Below are 17,480 nucleotides of genomic sequence, written 5' to 3' on the forward strand. Positions count from 1 at the left end.
ATTTATTGCAAAGGGCTAGGAACCCCCCATTCAATGCTTACTTGAGGAAAACTTTTTTTTGCTGGCTATAACCCCAGAAAATAATTAGGCAGTTAAAAACAAACCAATCAACCACTATTTAATCAACCCACACTGAGACTTTTCATATAGGCCGTATGAAATAAAAAATAACTCTTCGATTCTACAATAATTGTTCGTTTTAATGAATATCAAAGGAGTTCAAACTCTCAGTCATATCTTAACCTTTTAGATCTTTCAATAAATTCCATTAGCTTTAGTAATTATCACTATTTTTTCCGCAATACTAAAACATATATTGAAATAACTAGTCAGTTTTAGACAAGATATTTTTCACCTACTGTTTTTAATTCCTTAGGAATTAAATTTAATTACCTTAGGAATACTATCAAGCAAATGTCTTGTTGAACGGTACTATCATACTACAGTATTCAAGACAATTTAAGCAATAATTTCAAAAGGGAAATATAATCCAAGCTCCTCCAATATAAAAATATTTCCCATAAAAACACTTATACTTTATAGCCAATTTATAGGGAGTTAGAAGAATTAGAATGCCAGGATAAAAATTTCCAAGAGCTTTCTTTTACGTCTCCAAGCAATAAAAGCAATATAGAGAGAAATAAAAAGAAAATGTTAAAGTCGCAATTGCTGCGTGGTTTTCATCGTTTCCAATCATAGTGCTTAATCCCAAGCATCTCAAGTGTGAAATATCTGAATACATAACTCCACCAATCATCGCCCACCATCCAAACCCAGGTATCATGTGTAATGTGTAATAATGTGTAATAATGTGTAAACTCCTTACCGGTGTTTGATATCCTCCGCTCTCGCTCCCATTCCAACTGCTCCCTTTCTAACTGTTCCTGTCGCTCTCTCTCCTGCCTTTCTCGCTCCAGTCTTTCCAGTCTCTCCCGCTCCAGGCGGTCCTGCCGATCCCGATCCCGTTCTTGTCTGTCTCTCTCCAGCTGCTCCTGTTCTAGGCGCTCCCTCTCCAGCCTTTCCCTTTCTAACCTATCCCTCTCCAATCTTTCCCTTTCCATCCTTTCTCTCTCCAGCCTTTCCCGCTCCAGCTCCTTCTGTCGCTGCTGTTCCTGAAGTTGCCTGAAATTGAAAAAAAGAAAAGAAATTAAAAATATACATCGATGGCTACCCATCATTGAAAACCTATTCCTTTCGCAATGAACCGATGTGAACCTCATTTTGGATTCAAATACAAAGCAATGGAGACAGCGTGCAACTGACACCTCTCCCTCACGTGAAGAAAAGCTACTTTAGGTAGAGATGACCTCTCAGATTCATATAAACGAAAATAATTTCTTAGTAGGATCGTGTTTGGCTGACTGCTTCAGCACATCACACTACATCTCATTTTATTCTGTGCTGTCCATGAATCAAGTGTTGCAAATAAATGGATTTTCCAAATAACCGAGCATACCACGTTAACGACCAAGGCATTATTTGAATCATTTCATAAAAAAATTTCTAAACTGTAATTTCCTTCCTAAAACGCGACACCAAATCTTCATAGTACAAGTAATATATTATCATTCTAAAAAACACAAAGGGGGAGGGAGTCACAGGAATAGCTCAATAAAGGCTTCCCGAATGAAAAAATAAATAAATAAAACCACAGTTGAGAAGAAATCAACTTTCTATTATTTGAAGTCTCGGATCCAAAGGTAATTACAATTAACATTCTGGCATTCAAACTTCCAGTTTATATACATATAAACTTTAGAAACCAAATAAAATAGAATAATATTACCCTACCACTCTGAAATCTGTTTTCTTCTCTCCCATTTAATACAGTGTAAAAGGTATTCTAAGGCACTAAGTATAGTTTTACGTCTTTATTTTACATGAATTCGTAGTATTCTATTGTTTTCTTGTCCATAGTTTAAGCCGATGGTAGGATATGTTAGCCTAATGCTGTTACTAATATTGCAATAAACATTTACCTTCATTTAATCTTTGAACCCATTTCTAACTACATCTTTTATTTTTATTATTAGTTTCAGGTGTACAAAAACAACATAATGATTAGACACTTACACCCCTCACGAAGTGATAACCCCAAGTCTACTACCCCTCTGACATCGTATAGAACTGTGACAATACCATTGACTATATTCCGTGTTGTGTTTTACATCCTGTGACTAACGTATATATACACACACATACACACCAGAGGTGCCCAAAAAATGTATACACATAACTTGTACTCATCTTTTATCGGTATACACTGAGTATTACAATTTTAATACAGTTTTTTCCTTTCTTGAAATGTGTGTACATTTTTTGGGTACCCTCTAATTATGGTTGACATTCAGTATTATTTTAGATTAGTTGCAGGTGTACAGTACAATGGTTACACAGTTATATAATCTATGAAGTGATCCCCAGATAAGCCCAGTACCTTTCTGACATCCTACATAGACTTTACATTATTGACTATATGCCCCATACTGTAGTTCATATCCCCGTGACTATTTTGTGACTACCAATTTGTACTTCACCTTTCTCACCCATCCTCCAACCCCCCTCCCTCTACATCTTAAGAATCACGACTGACACACAGATTTTTCTAGTGAAAAGATATGTTTTGTTTGGTAATATGGCTTTTAATTTTTATGTAGAAAATCTAGTAATATGACTCTTTTGTGTGACCTGACCTGGATACCTTGCTTAGGCAATCCTTTCCCATAACAAGATTATATAATTACCAACACTTTCTTTTGATACTTTTAATTTTTATAATGTAATCCTTAGTTCATATGCAATTCATCCTGGGTTTGAGATGTGGAGTAGTGCTCTATGGCACACACGTTACTGAACAGTTGATAGCCCTGATTTAAGATGTCACCTTCATATGTGTTGACTGTTTCTGAACTTCCAGAATGTTTTGGTTCACAGGTCTGTTTGTCTTAGATGACAGCAGTACCTTGATACTTTGATATCTGATATATACTTTAACATCTAATAGGGTGCGGCCACCCTTCTTCTTCTTTTTGAGTTTTTCTAAACGATTCTCCTTTAGCTTCTTCTAGATAAATTTCAGAATCACTTTGTTAAATTTACTCTTTCTGCCCAAGACCTATCTTCTCAATCCTATTAATATTTTATTAAATTTGAAGATCACCTAGAAAAACATTCATAGTTTTTAATCTACATATCTAAGAATTTATGGAATATCTCAGTATTTATTCAATTCAATTAAAAAAAATCTTCATCTCTATGAGTTTGTTTTATTTGTTCATGTTTCTTTTTTTGTTTTATAGTCCACATGAGTGAAATCATATGGTTTCTGTCCTTTCCTGACTTACTTCACTTAGCATAATACCCTCAAGGTCCACCTAAGACTGGTAGTTTACCAGAGGGAGGCAGGACAGGGGAAAATGAGTAACGGGGGTCAAATGTATGGTGATGGATGGAATCCAGACTTTCGGTGGTGAGCATGCTATAGTATATACAGATATCGATTTATAATATGGTACCCCTGAAACTTATGTAATGTTATTAACCAATGTTACCTCATTAAAAATAATTAATTTTTAAAAATCTTTAAGTCTAGACGTCAAATGCTGACTATGGAATATCTTTGTGATTATATTAAAGCCTACAGAGGCCCATTGTATCTGGCTCTAAAACACAGTTTGCTTATTATCTTCCATACACATATGTACAAGAGCAAGAAAATGTTCCCACCCACCTGGACCTAAATGATAATCTTGCTATAAAAGTTAACTCCCCTCCTTCCAAAAACGTTATCCTCATCTTACACATATTTCAAAGTATTGTAGGAAAGACTAAATGAGGTAATGCTTTAAAGTCCCTTTACAAAGTACTGGTAACATAGGAACACTCAATAAATGTCAGCTATAATAGTTATTTAGACATTTCGAATTGGGACTTTCCCTGGACTGGCTGATAAACTGGCTGGGTTCTTGATTACAGGTAGAACTAAATGACAGAATGTGTACGCGCTCCTCCTTTGTTCCTCCCAGCAGCATAAATGAACCAGTAAGACCTTTCCAGAAATCTCCCCCCTTCATGTTTTCTAAACTGAGTGTGAAACAAAAGGAAAAGTCCCCTTGACGAATAAGTTAATCCCTCTTCTCTCTCTCATAAAAAACACAAAGCCGCTCTCTGGACCATACTTAATATTAAGTTAGTGCAAAAGTAATTGCGGATTAAAAGGTTAAAAATAACTGCAAAACCCGCAATTACTTTCGCACCAACCTAATAACTGCATGACAAAATGAGGAGAAATCTGTGGTAGTGCTTATTACAAGCAGCAGTTGTTTAGGACACTCACTGCTAAATAATAAAATCACATTTTTAGGGTACAGCACTGACTTCACTATGCTTTCTGACAAACCACTAGTTTCTGAGGAATGACAATATCCTCATATATTTGTTTTATATAATGTTATATATAATTATATAAGACCGGGTATAATATAATACCCACTATTATTTTACTTTAATATAAGACTGTATCTTATATTAATTTTGCTCCAAAAGATGCATTAGAGCAGATTGTCTGGCTAGGTCTTATTTTCGGGGAGACACGGTATCTGCTCTGCATCGGCTCCACGCATCTTCGAGTTCTCAGAGTCGCAGACGCCTTACCCGCCCTGGACACAACCCACTCAGACATCGACATGACAATTACTGTCAGCTCTTTTGAACTTCTCTTATTTTTTAACTTTAGAGATTATCTACTGACTTTCTAATAAGAGGTCTCTTGCAGCTCCCTCACCCCCCTCACACACACTTCTCCCAATATACCAGGTGTGTCATAAAAATGTATACATATGACTTGTATTCATCTTTTGTTACCAGTATATACTGAGTATTACAATTTTAATACAGTTATTTCCTTTTTTAAAATTTGTATACATTTTTTGGCACCCTCTGTAGTCATGGGAGAATATGGAATTCTGCTGGTTAAAGCAATATTCAGTGTTTATGTTATTAATATAACGTAAATATTGTTCAGAGTTGAACAACAGAGTAGTATTCTAAGAGTACATTCCATCTTTTATTCAAATTTTTAGGTTTTTTTTACCCCCCAGTTAATGGCTACTTTTCTAAGCAACACAATGCTTTTAACAAAGAATTAACACCACAGGTGAAGTGAATAAAGTGAATCTGAAGAATTACTGAATGGTGGCATTTAAAACTACTGACTTAAGATGGTTCCATATGTCCTAATATTCTAGGGTTTTCAGTCCATAAAAGTTAAAGAGTATCTACTGATGCAGGAAAAAAGCATGATGCCAGAGAGATTTCCCAAGTTCCTTGATAAATGATTGACATAAGCAACTCATCCAGCTGCAGGAGATTTTGCTAACTGAATCTTTTCTTAATGTGAAGGTAAGAAAGGAAAGTGTTAAAAGTCCTAGATAATTTTCAGCCTGCTCACTGAAAAGAGGCACATCTAACTAGATTTCCCAAAGTAATGTGTCAAACAGAAATTTTAGGTTTACAAATCCTTAGTGGCATGAACAATTCCCACCTAAACTGGATGGTATATAAATCTTCTGTCTTTCATGTCCTCTAAAGCAGGACTTTGTATAAATTTTTATGGGGACGCTTTCCAAATTTATAAATTCTGCTTTTCTTAGAAATATCACCACCAACTCACATGAGGATGGAAATGCATGGGACCCCTCTTTCTAGAGTTTTATCTCTAACTGACTGTTCTCTTCACACAATAACAGAATCATCCAAAGACTTTTTCAAAGTACAAAGGCTCTAATTCTAAACTATAGAAAAATATGGGCAGACTCATTTTCCTTTGAAGTTAGGATATGCATTTTAAAATAATTTCTAAAGTGTGTATTTTCTCAGAAACAATTATAGTGCAAATGACTAATATTAAAGCCACCAAAACACCTAAAAAATAATATCAGAAATTCCCCCCCACCACCAAAATATCTTTCTCCCCAAAAGAACTGTCCCCAAGAGACATAAAAAGCATTTTCCAATGAGATTAACAGTTTTGTTATATACTCAAACACATATTTAGTTTATGTTGACCCAAAGGCTTATTTTTTTTAAAGCAAGCAAAATATAAATAACACAAGTTAAAAATACATTTCATTCAGCCTTACCTGTAAGGAAGTGTTAGGGTAATAAGGAGGGATTTAAATTTTGACATAATGAAGGAGAAGGACAGACTAAGAAGAATGTTCTGGGTTGATAACATTCAGTACCACTCTGACATTACCGATATTTGTCAGAAAAGAAAACTACATAAACATGTTTTGATCATGCAACGTGGGCATGACATGAACTTCTCTATTAGTAAACAAATGAAACTGGATCAAACCAAACAAGAGCATTAAGTTGTAACAGTAGCAAGCTCCTGAGACAAGGGACAATACTCACAAGAGGAGGCGGTCAACATTTGGTCCATCGTGCCTATGAAGGCTACTTGGAGGTCTGTACACTTTCATTGCTCCAACTCCCCACTTCTATGGGGGGATGACTACCCCCCTTTTATAACTTTCAGGTAGGGCTGGTGATGTGCAAGCTATTTATAGATAGTAACTAAAGTAAGTTCTATGTTGAGACTAACACAAGAATGACTCATGTTCCTCAGAATATGTGTTTTCATCAGTCAGCCAAGGGAGCCAAATCAAAAACCGATACGGACAAGTGAAACACAGATGAAGAGAACACTAACCTATACGATCCTCATGCTACTATAGTAAAAGTAGTGGAATGCTCTAAAGGAAACATTCATTTCAACTCAATTTTACTCTTGTTAAACATTAAAAAAATACATACACTTATAAAATACATACATAGCTTTAAAAGTTGAATTCTATTACAAAGCTTGTAACAAAACAGTAATCCTCTTCCCAACCCTCACCACTTCTGATTCTTGCCCCAGAAGCAACTACTTTCCACACTTTGGTATTTATCTCACGTTTCTAAACACAGTCATTTGTTCGGAACTAACACTTCTTAGTTTTTCAGATTTAGACGTTATTTACTGACTTTCTACTACACAAATGATTTAATTCCTACACCCTCTAGCCCCTCATCCTTCCTCATCACCCTACTAAATCATAACAGCACTTGGGATGCGTCAGCAACATTCACTTAGATATTCATGGCAGACCATACTTTTCAGAACCATTTCCTTGTTACTCTGCTGTTACTCTGGTAATTTTAAATACTCTGGTGTTTTGGGTGTGTGTTTTTTTCACACACCTGCTTCTTTTTCTATATCCCTATTGCTATTTCAACCTAAACCCTCCATCAGAACTGTAAACCCTTTCAATATAGTCAAACGTATCAGGGGATCTATTATTCTGTTTGTTTATTTTGTTTTTCCTTGCCCCAGAAATACCCCTCTGACGCCCTTAGGCCTTCTGCCCCATTCGGGATTCACTCATCTGTTTCCTAAGGCAGATCCTTTGTTTCCTGGCTCCTCTCATGATTTCATCATTCTTGGTGTACTCTCTCATTTTAATAGAATACACCTTCCAGTAGCTTCCTAGAAGTTGTGCAGAGGAGGAAGTTTTAGGTTGGAAATTTAAATTGGAAATAATCCCTCAGGAATTTGAAGGCCCCCCACACCCGAAGCTCTTAAAATCTTCTCTTTATTCCAGTATTCTAAAATGGCCCAGTGATACGCCTTGGTGGTGGGTTTCGTTCATTTGTTTGTTTTTCCTACTTATTGGGCTGGACATTTGGTGAGCTTTTTCAATCTAGACCAGGGGGCCTGGAAAACTATAGTCCAAGGCCCATGTTGGCCATGCCCATTCACGTACGTACCATCAACAGCAAACTACAAAGGAAGAGTTAAACTTCAGGCCCACAGGTCTAAAACATTTACTACCTGGCCCTTTTCAGGAAAAGTCTGCAGACATCTGACCTGCACAATCAAGTCACTGAATTCCGGGAAATATTTTATGTTATTTATTTGCAAGTTGCATTTCCTTACATTTTTGTTCTTTTTCCTCTTAAAAACTCCTACTATTTGGACGCTGGACCTCCTGATCTTATTTTTTTCTTTCTCATATACTATCTCTATCTTTTACAACTACTTTCAGGGCAATTTCCTCAACCTTATTTCTCAAACCTCCTATTATTAATACTGCTTTTTAAAAAAATTTCTAAGTACATTTTCTTATACTCTCAAGTAACTACAAATTTTTCATTTATGAATGAAATATATTCTCTTAGTTCTCTGAAGCTGTTATAGCATATTTTTAGGTCTTCTTCTAGTTCCTGTAAGACATCTATTTATATGAACCATGGTTAATAAGAGGTTTAAAAAGATTCAGGAGAGGAGGGGTTGATCACCTACAAACATGAAGACAAAGATTAATGACAGTTCCAGAAAGACTGCAAATGTATAAACTTGAAAAATGATTTATCTGCCAAAGCCAGGTGGCAGAATGGAAGAAAAAAGAATAAAGGAGTGAGTAAAACTACTGAACTCCTCGTACAGCGTGAGGAGTTAAGAGATATTGCCTAAAGTTAAGACAGAGGTTCAACTTGAAAAAGAAACCGACAGCGGTACTAAAAATAGTTAAGTACTGATGATTGGCAAAGGAAGTGAAGAGTTCTTCATTTTTCATGGTGGAGCACCAATAGCCAGTTTCTGTAACTTGACTAATCAAAAAATAGAAATATAAACATATATTCAGTATTATGAGGATGTCACCAAAAGTACTAAGAGTGATTAATTTCAGAAATTAGTATGATGGGAAGGGCACAATCATGCATTAATAGATTACTCTCCCCATGTTAGGCCCTTCCACATTGTTTGAAATCTTCTTTGCTGTGTGCAAAAATGTTTAAGAAAAATTAACCTGGCAGTAATAAAGTAGTAATAACTTAAAGGGACGTAGGTTAAAGACAGAAAAAAATCACATGGAAAACCACAGCAGCACGTAAGAGAATAAATACTGGAGAAAGCTATCAGTAATGAGAATGTCAGAAGAGTAAATCTAACAGGCTTTTAGAGAAAGAAATAACAAAGTATACTTGAATAGAGATGGTGACTGAAGATAATTACAGACTTTCTAAGCTGAAACTTTGGAGGAAATAGTAAAGAGAAGAAGGAATGTACCTTAAGAACAAAATCGTCCTTAAATCAGGGTTTTAAACTGAGGTGTCAGTTGGATACCCAAATGGATGAGCTCTACAATAGAAATTCTCATTGGAGTTCCACTGTTGGAAGTCAGAGGGTCTGTGACCCTCTGAAATGGTATGCAGGTTTTTGTACGTAAATGCAAGTGTGTGGTTGCACAAACACCCACATGTTATCTGAAGGGTTGGGGGGCCTGATGGAAGAGGAGACGTCCACTGCTTTCACCTAATTCCCACAGGATCCATGGGACTACTCCCTTTAGTTAGAAATGTGGGTCTGGATCAAATATACGGTGATGGAAGGAGAACTGACTCTGGGTGGTGAACACACAATGGGATTTATAGACGATGTAATACAGAATTGTACACCTGAAATCTATGTAAATTCACTAACAATTGTCACCCCAATAAAATTAATTAAAAAAAAAAAAAAAAAGAAAAGAAATGTGGGTCTGGATCTCACATGGATAATCAGTGAATGGGGGCTGTAGATTTGGAAGCCACCAGCATAAAAGAGTTAAAAGAAAACTACAATAGGCAACCAAATCATCAATTTTTCAAAGGGCATACTGTGTACAGAAAGAAAAAAGATAGCTAAGTGCCAAGCCTTATATAGCAGGGGGTGCCAAAAAAATGTATACACATGACTAGTGTTCATCTTTTGTTATCAGTATATATCAAGTATTACAATTTTGATACAGTTTTTTCCTTTCTTAAAATGTGTATACTTTTTTTGGCACCCTCTATACATAAAGAGGTACAGAAAAGGATAGAAAAGGAGAAGAATTTGCAAAAAGAAGACACTAGAGTATCGAAAAGAAGAAAGAATGGTAAAAGTGGACTAAGGGAAGAAATTTAAACTAGAAGTCAGTCAATAATGGAAGCCGCACGTCCAGTAGATTTGTGGATATACAAAGCAAATTTCATGAGATTAAAAGGGAAATGGATGAAGAGTAAAGAGAAGGACTAGAGATTAAATTAATATTGAGAGAGAAAGAAACTGGTGTGGAAGGTTTATCTCAATGAAAACAACAATCTATGCAAGACTGTGGACAGAAAATAATTTTAAAATCCATACCAATTTTTTAGAAATTTAGATTTCACTGTTCAAAATGACTGAGTTAAAGTCTTTGACTAAACAAGTAAGTAACATAAACAACATCTCCAATTCTCAAACCCTTCAGTTTTCTACTTAGACACAAACAGAAAAACCTGAAGTCCAGATGAGCACAGCTAGGTTGAAGCATGGGATGGTGGGCTGTGCCCCCTGCAATTGAAGACTGAAAACGGCGACTGGATTTGGAGCTGCGCCCTCCACTAGACTGAAGGACAACAATTTGGTGCTGACGGGCCCTGGAGAAACACACTGTTCCCCAATATTCCCCAATAAATTTTTTTAAAAAACCTCTCAATATGGAACTGAAATTATTATATTCTCAAAGCTTTCCTTATTTCTACAGAAACTTAACTTTATTTATAAAATATGTGAATTACAGCATCCAAGAGTTAGATTTTCACCAAATTTGGAGGCTATTTCAGGAGTGATCTAATTGAATATACAGGCTATGGGAAGAAAAAAATTGGGGCAGATCCTGGACGGCCTTCCTCAAGAGCTAAGTACGTAGTTCTACACCACGGATCCATGGCGAGAAACGCCTTTGACTGTCAGGGGAACATGACACATGTATTAAGACAACATAGAGAATACAAAGAATGTTTCAAGTGTGAGATCCAAATCAAAGGTCACAAGAAAATACTAGTAGCTTGTCATGGAGCACATGCTACTCATTTGGAAAAATCCTTCTATACAACAGTTATCAAGTCTCCAGAACAAAACAGGGGTGACCTACTAGCGATAGCTCTAAAACTTCTCTATAATGTTTTCATTTGTTTTAAAATGGGACACCTGGTATGACTAGCTCACTTTTAGTTACCAAATGTACCTGAATTTTATAAAACTATTTTGTTACAAAGTAGCTGGTAATTCAGAGACTCTGCTAATTCAGAAAAACTACCCACCCCTACATGAGGCTGTATTATAATTTCAAATATGTTTCTAAACTACACTGAAATAATGATGTTATTGATTGCATTCAACCAGCAGTTTGGTCATAAACAGAATGATTTTGTATTCCATTACTAAACCCAATAGTAGTATCTCAAGATCAGTGCCTTATACAAACAGCCAATACTGTTTCAATTTTCTAGTTAAGTCACGTGAAAGCCATAATGATCACAGATTAATTTATAACTATTATAAAAATAAAACTCCTGGAGGTATGAAGACATTTTGTATGCTGTTAAGTATAGTTATACTATTTTAAACTTACATGAGAATGATTTTTACAAAAAAAAATAGCTGTGAAATTTTATAACATGTTTTGTCCAGCATAACAAGAATTTGCTCACTTATTAATGGTGATTCCAAAAGATAACAATGTAACAATAACAGTTCTGACTTTCAAATGGTTGACGAGACAGAATCTGCTTTCAGTATTAGGATGTTCACAGTTTCTGCAGTAGAATGAAAGAGTACAAACAATAACCTGTAAATGTACCTTCGTTGAATTTCCAATTCTTCTTGTGATGGGCCATTTTGAACTTGGGCAGGTAGTTGTGAATTTTGTCTAGGCAATGTTGGCCCTAAAAGGGGAAGAAAACAGTATAGGTGAAGATTATCTTGATATTTAGCTGGATAGAGAGAAAATCATGAGACTAACATAAAACCATCACATATTTACAAATGTATCTTCTTTTTGGTTAGCAAAATAAAATATAAGCTTTACGTAACACAGAGCAAATGAAAGACTGCAATGTAATACCGTCACCACCTCCCAAGGCTTACTTCAAACAAATGGAAAACATCAACAATAAAGAAAAAATAAATATTTATATATGAAGAGCTTGAATAAAACAAGTGTTCGATGAGCACCTGGAGAGACACCTAAGCTTGACATTTTCTAAGACAATGAGACATTCTCTTTGGGGTACTTATTCATGAAGTGGAGAGGGCGAGCTTAAATGAAAAATCAGAATTGAAAAACTCACCTAAATAGAACACTGGAAATGAAAAACAGGAGAGAGAGAGCATGAGAACCTTATTACTAGATTGATGTATGCCAATGCATTTATCAAATTTGCCCCTTAAATTTAAGCTGCCATTCTTATTTCATGGCCTGGCATTTCCAGCACTGGTGAAAAACTTCCATATATAATATGCTAAACTTCCATATATAATATGCTAAACTTCCATATATAATTAACCTACTTAGCTGAATTTTTAATGTCACGGAGATAATCTTAGTAACTTTCCATTTGGGGTAAAAACAAAAACAAACAAATGAAAAAAAAACTTGCATTCAAACCAACATGGTTCTGTCACGAGAAGCTAATGATCATCCATTCCCACATGTCATGTACAAGGTAGAGCCACTTTTAGCATCTTATAAAGAATGCCACTAAATTATGGGACATTTAATGTCACTGGATATAAAAATTAAATGTGTCACAAAATGAGAAAAATAAATACTGGACCTAACATACAATGCCGAGCATTACACTAGAACAGTCTTAAAATTTAATCCAGTAAACAAGAGAATAAAGAAATGATTGTCTTCCACTCTTAGAAAGAAATGTATGAGTAACGCTATGCTGTCCGTATTTGTGAATTCTGGTGTGCCAGCAAATATCCCTAGTAGATATTTTAAAAGTGTTTCGTAGACTACTAGTATAAAAAAGTTATTAATAAATACTTCTAAAGCAAAGTCTTATAATCTATGAATTAAAAGCACAAAGTATTTCATGCTAGTAGAGTAGGCTTCACTAGAAGGAAGAGGTTCATTAGAATGTAGTACAGTACTGGGTACAACCTAAGTGTAGAAAAACAACTAATTTGATCTGAACTTACCTACTAATTTCTTTCCTCATCTCTTTATACATATTTTTACATTAATCTTTTAATTTGTCATCTAAAGACATTAGATGACAACTGCAGTGATAGATTTCATTAAATTTCCTAAGAGTCGGCTATTTTGAGAACCACATAAAGGAAACATAAAAATTTATTAATCCCATGTAATCAGTAACAAAAAAAATTTAAAAACTTTAAATACACACTTAAATGTTTGCATTAATGAAAATATATAACTTGTCTAGTGAACAGACTGGAATTCTTTCTCTTTTGAAAATTAACATAATGATGTAAAAATATTATCATTTTAAGCCATAGATGAGTATTTAATACTTCGCAGGGAAAAGATGTCTCGTCTCTGTTGGCAGATGGGGTACATACAGGGTGGAAGGGTAAATTTGAGGAAATATAAATTATTGGGGGTAAATATTTTATATATCCAAAAATACTGAATGTGAGCATTTAGCAGAGGCAACTCACAAGACCATTTTGGTTTAACTATTTAATATTAATAGATTAAATTCACCAATTAAAATCCATTGATATAAGTTTTAACTCAAATATATAAATTCAAGAAAAAGATGTCAAAATTTCAACTCAATGCTACTGATTTTATTAGACAGTTGTGTTTTTTTAACTAACAAAAGTTGATATAACTCACACAAAAATCTAAATGAGAAAAAAATTATCTTTTAACAATTTACAGAAACTGTTTTGGATTTTTTTAAGTTAAAAGCTTACTCAGCAAACTTGGTTTAAAACTGTGGGTAATACTTTCTGGCTGATATCACTAATTATAAAAATAATTTACTAGTTTATACATGCACCTGAGAAGTAAAAGAAACATTTCAAGGAAGATCCTTTTAAAACAGGGGAGATTTCGATGCAAGAGCAACTCTTAAAATTATTTTCTGCATGGTTCGTTGTGATCATGTGCTGTTTGTCTTTCCTTAGACATTTTTTAAACAGGGAACAGGAGAGGAGAAGCCTTCCCCTCGGCATTTTCTCACATCTAGATTTAATCTGGTTGCTTTGCTTGTTTGTTCTTCATAACATCGTCAATTCACAATAATGAGCACACTGAAATTCATGTGCATTTATAATATAATATAAGTATACTGTAAGCACTCATTAAAAGAGTTCTAGATCCATTAGGAATTTCAGGTACACGATTACATTCTTCCTTCTTGTCAAACATCCTGCTGGGTTATACACTTGGTAAATCATACCAAAGGCACTATACACACAATGGGAAGCAGCAAGGAACATCAGGCAAAGCTGCCAGCTGCCACCAAATTTTTCTGGACTCTAACGCTTACTTCACATAAGTCATAGTCCTAAATGAGTATCTGTGTTCTCCAGGAATGCAAAAAAGGTCCTTCCCATACCGATGGGCAAATGGTAATATTTTATGAGCATCAAGTGGTGATTAAAGTTCTCTTTTGGAAAAAAAGAGAAGAAACAAGTAAACTTGCTTTGCTCCTACTATTTTATCATAAAGAACAATAGCTATTTGAGGGTTACTTGGGTTAATTTTCTCTGTTTTCTTTCCACAGGCAAAGACAATGGTTGATCTTGAATTTGTCCTGGCCAGAATTCATATAGCATAGTATGTGACATACAGTTTCTAATAAAGAAAATGTGTCCATGTGAATGACATGGTATCCTGTAAATGATGGAAATCAGAATAGAATATCTCTCTGAACCAGGAATGAACGGCAATTCAGTCTTGACTTTAGTACTGAGCTTTGGCTAAAGCACATTTCACTTACTGTAACATTTTCATTTTCACAAATATAGCCACAGACTATTTAAAAGCACAGCACCAAAAGACAAATAGGTGTTATTATACACAATACAATCAAGTTTAAACTTAGCAATGTGGTTTATTGTTTGTACAATTCAAGGTAACAATGGGGGGAAATCTGCTTTTTAACACATAATTTTACAACTTAAAAAAAGTTACTTTTATTAAGGCCAAATCAACCCTTTCTCTGAAACTGGATAAACTGTATCGATTATTCTGCATGTGAAACTCAACATATTAAGTAGCAAGTATTGAACATCAAGTAGGTTTTCAAAATGAACTAGAGTCCTAATGACATGAATAGGAATAACCAGTCATGCCTAAATCAAAAGAGGGCCTAGAAGAACCCCCAGGAGGACGCAGAAAAATCAGAATTAAAAGTTACTGATTAAACATTTAATCTGCAATGATCTGGGAATCTGGGAACGAGAGGGGGTTTATAAAAAGCCAAACAATAGTCTCATTGCCGTAACTGCGTCACCTGGAGCAATCTTAAAACTATCCCAAGAAAGACACTAGAATTTGCATTTTTGCAAATTTATAACACACGCTTCTTTGCCTAAACCAACAAGTACATACATTTTAGAATAATTTTCTTTATACGTAAAGAAACAGTATCGGTAATTCTGAAGAATCACATCAAAAACTCTGATTCACATGGATAAAGTACATACACATACTCTGTTTACATAAACAGAGCTGAACTGTTTATATAAAAATTTTAGCAGTATATCATTTTATAATTTTATCTCTCATTGAAAATCTGGCCAGTCAAGGTATACAGGAGTCCACAAAGGTATATGTATGAGTCAAAAAAGAAAAAAAAAGAAAGGAAGGAAGGAGGGAGGGAGGGAGGAAGAGAGAGAGTGAGAGAAAGAGAGAGAGAGAGAGAGAAGTAAAGAAGTAAAGAAAGAAAGAAAAAGAAAGAAAAAGAAAACAGCTTTTAAAAGTCACTTTCTGAACTTGGGTTTTCAAAACAAAGTTTCAGAATCAAATGAGCATAAAAAGAATACAAACAAGGACATGTGCACACATACATATATAGATATACCCTTGTGTAAGAATAAGGATATGCATATATATGATTAATTGCAATTTGGGGTGGCTAAGTGACATACCTAGTTTGTTCATGCAAACAATAAATAAACGTGTGTATATGAGAATGACAGTGAAAGAAAACACTTTATAAGCCTAAATTCACTTCTAAGCCACAGCTATCTAAACTACTGAACAAAGGAGGCTTTTGATCAGAACATAAACCTGTCAAAGCTAACATCTGCCTGGCAATGTGTACACCTAAAAACTAATTCAAGTTAAGCAAAAGCTCCCTTCCAATAAGACACAGATGGGTATGATTTTTTTCTTCTCTTAAATTCCAAATTAAAAGACTGCTCTCAAAACAGTTAAAAACAAAAACGAACAAAAAACCTCTTTTTGTCGTGTTGGAAGAAGTAAACAAGAATTCGTTTTTAGGATCCTAATTCTAATGAAATCCTCACTGAGAAGCCAACGCAAAAGCTGACTAAATCCCCTACATGCATCACAACAAATATCACAACATAAAACAGTCGCTTGCTATCTATCCCAAATACCACAAACCAGACTAAGGGCCTAAGGAAACAAAAGTTATGGAGATGCACAAGTAGTATGTACCACAGCTTGAAAAAGGAATGTAAACATAATATTGCTTACCACAGAAAATACATCGCAAATTAGTGTTGTCCTGCGTGGCAGTAAGCTTGCTCTGGGCTGCAACAGACACCTTGGTGTTAGAAGCTTCAAAGGACAATAGGGCCGTCTGAAGAACTTCACATATACTAAAAGGTGCTTTGAAAGGGTCAAAATGGATTTATACAGACTTCCTATCTAGAGCCTCATATTTGGAAGCGCTATAATTTAATAAAAACGTATCCTCTTTACCATTAGCGTTAAAAAAAAATCTTATGTGTAATTTATTTGTGGGAAAACCCTATAATAAGCCACAGACCCAAGGATGCCCTTATTGCTTACTTATTTCCTGAGTTATACAATCAGAGAGTGCAATCAATTTACATTTTACAATTATATTTGTAAAAGTAAATGGAGCTGAGGTACAGGAAGTCAAGATCTACAGCCATTTATTTCGAGTTCATTTCATATCTACCCTTTTAGTACTGCTCATTTAGGAGAATTTGCAGCTGAAAAAAAATTGAGAGGAAATGTTTGAGATTAATGTAATGCGGAGAAACTCATCTCTACTAGTTGAAAAAGACCAAAGCCATTTTAAACAGCCTACAGCAATGAAAGTGTTTTGCATTTATTGGTATAAAACACGAGTATCTTCATGTGCTTTGCACTTTGAAAAACATCAAAACTATTTTTTACCAAGCCACATTTTATTGTTTTTTTCCTCAATATGTATATACGTACACATATTTGACAAATTATCTATTAAAATGTGTGGCCACATGAAATAGCCATTCAATATTTAGGCTATCTACATTAAAATTTATTTAAGCATTAATGAAGTAAATTCTCTTTAAGACACAAAACTCAACGAAAAGGTAATAATTTATGAAAAGAGAAAGGACTTATATAAAATCAAGGTGGCACTCAAAATTCGGGTGAAAAAAATTACATATATAT

The 17,480-nt window shown here is 34.7% G+C and overlaps 1 protein-coding gene across 10 annotated transcripts in view; it reads right to left on the bottom strand.

Annotated features, from left to right (window-relative positions):
- The window catches only part of ENAH (ENAH actin regulator), a 111,904-nt gene that overhangs the window by 21,916 nt on the left and 72,508 nt on the right, over positions 1–17,480 (bottom strand). For 5 of the 10 annotated variants that reach the window (XM_081039466.1, XM_081039459.1, XM_081039467.1 and 2 more), the window contains exons 4-7: positions 16,548–16,604; positions 12,187–12,198; positions 11,697–11,781; positions 827–1,122 (exon numbers count right to left, since the gene is read on the bottom strand). In XM_081039466.1, the coding sequence (XP_080895592.1) occupies positions 827–1,122; positions 11,697–11,781; positions 12,187–12,198; positions 16,548–16,604 (450 nt within the window). The remainder of the gene's footprint in view (positions 1–826; positions 1,123–11,696; positions 11,782–12,186; positions 12,199–16,547; positions 16,605–17,480) is intronic. The other 5 variants (XM_081039468.1, XM_081039464.1, XM_081039460.1 and 2 more) reach the window with 2 other exon arrangements.

This window comes from Rhinolophus hipposideros, assembly GCF_964194185.1.
Source record: "Rhinolophus hipposideros genome assembly, chromosome: 26".
In the NCBI taxonomy this organism is placed as follows: Eukaryota; Metazoa; Chordata; class Mammalia; order Chiroptera; family Rhinolophidae; genus Rhinolophus; species Rhinolophus hipposideros.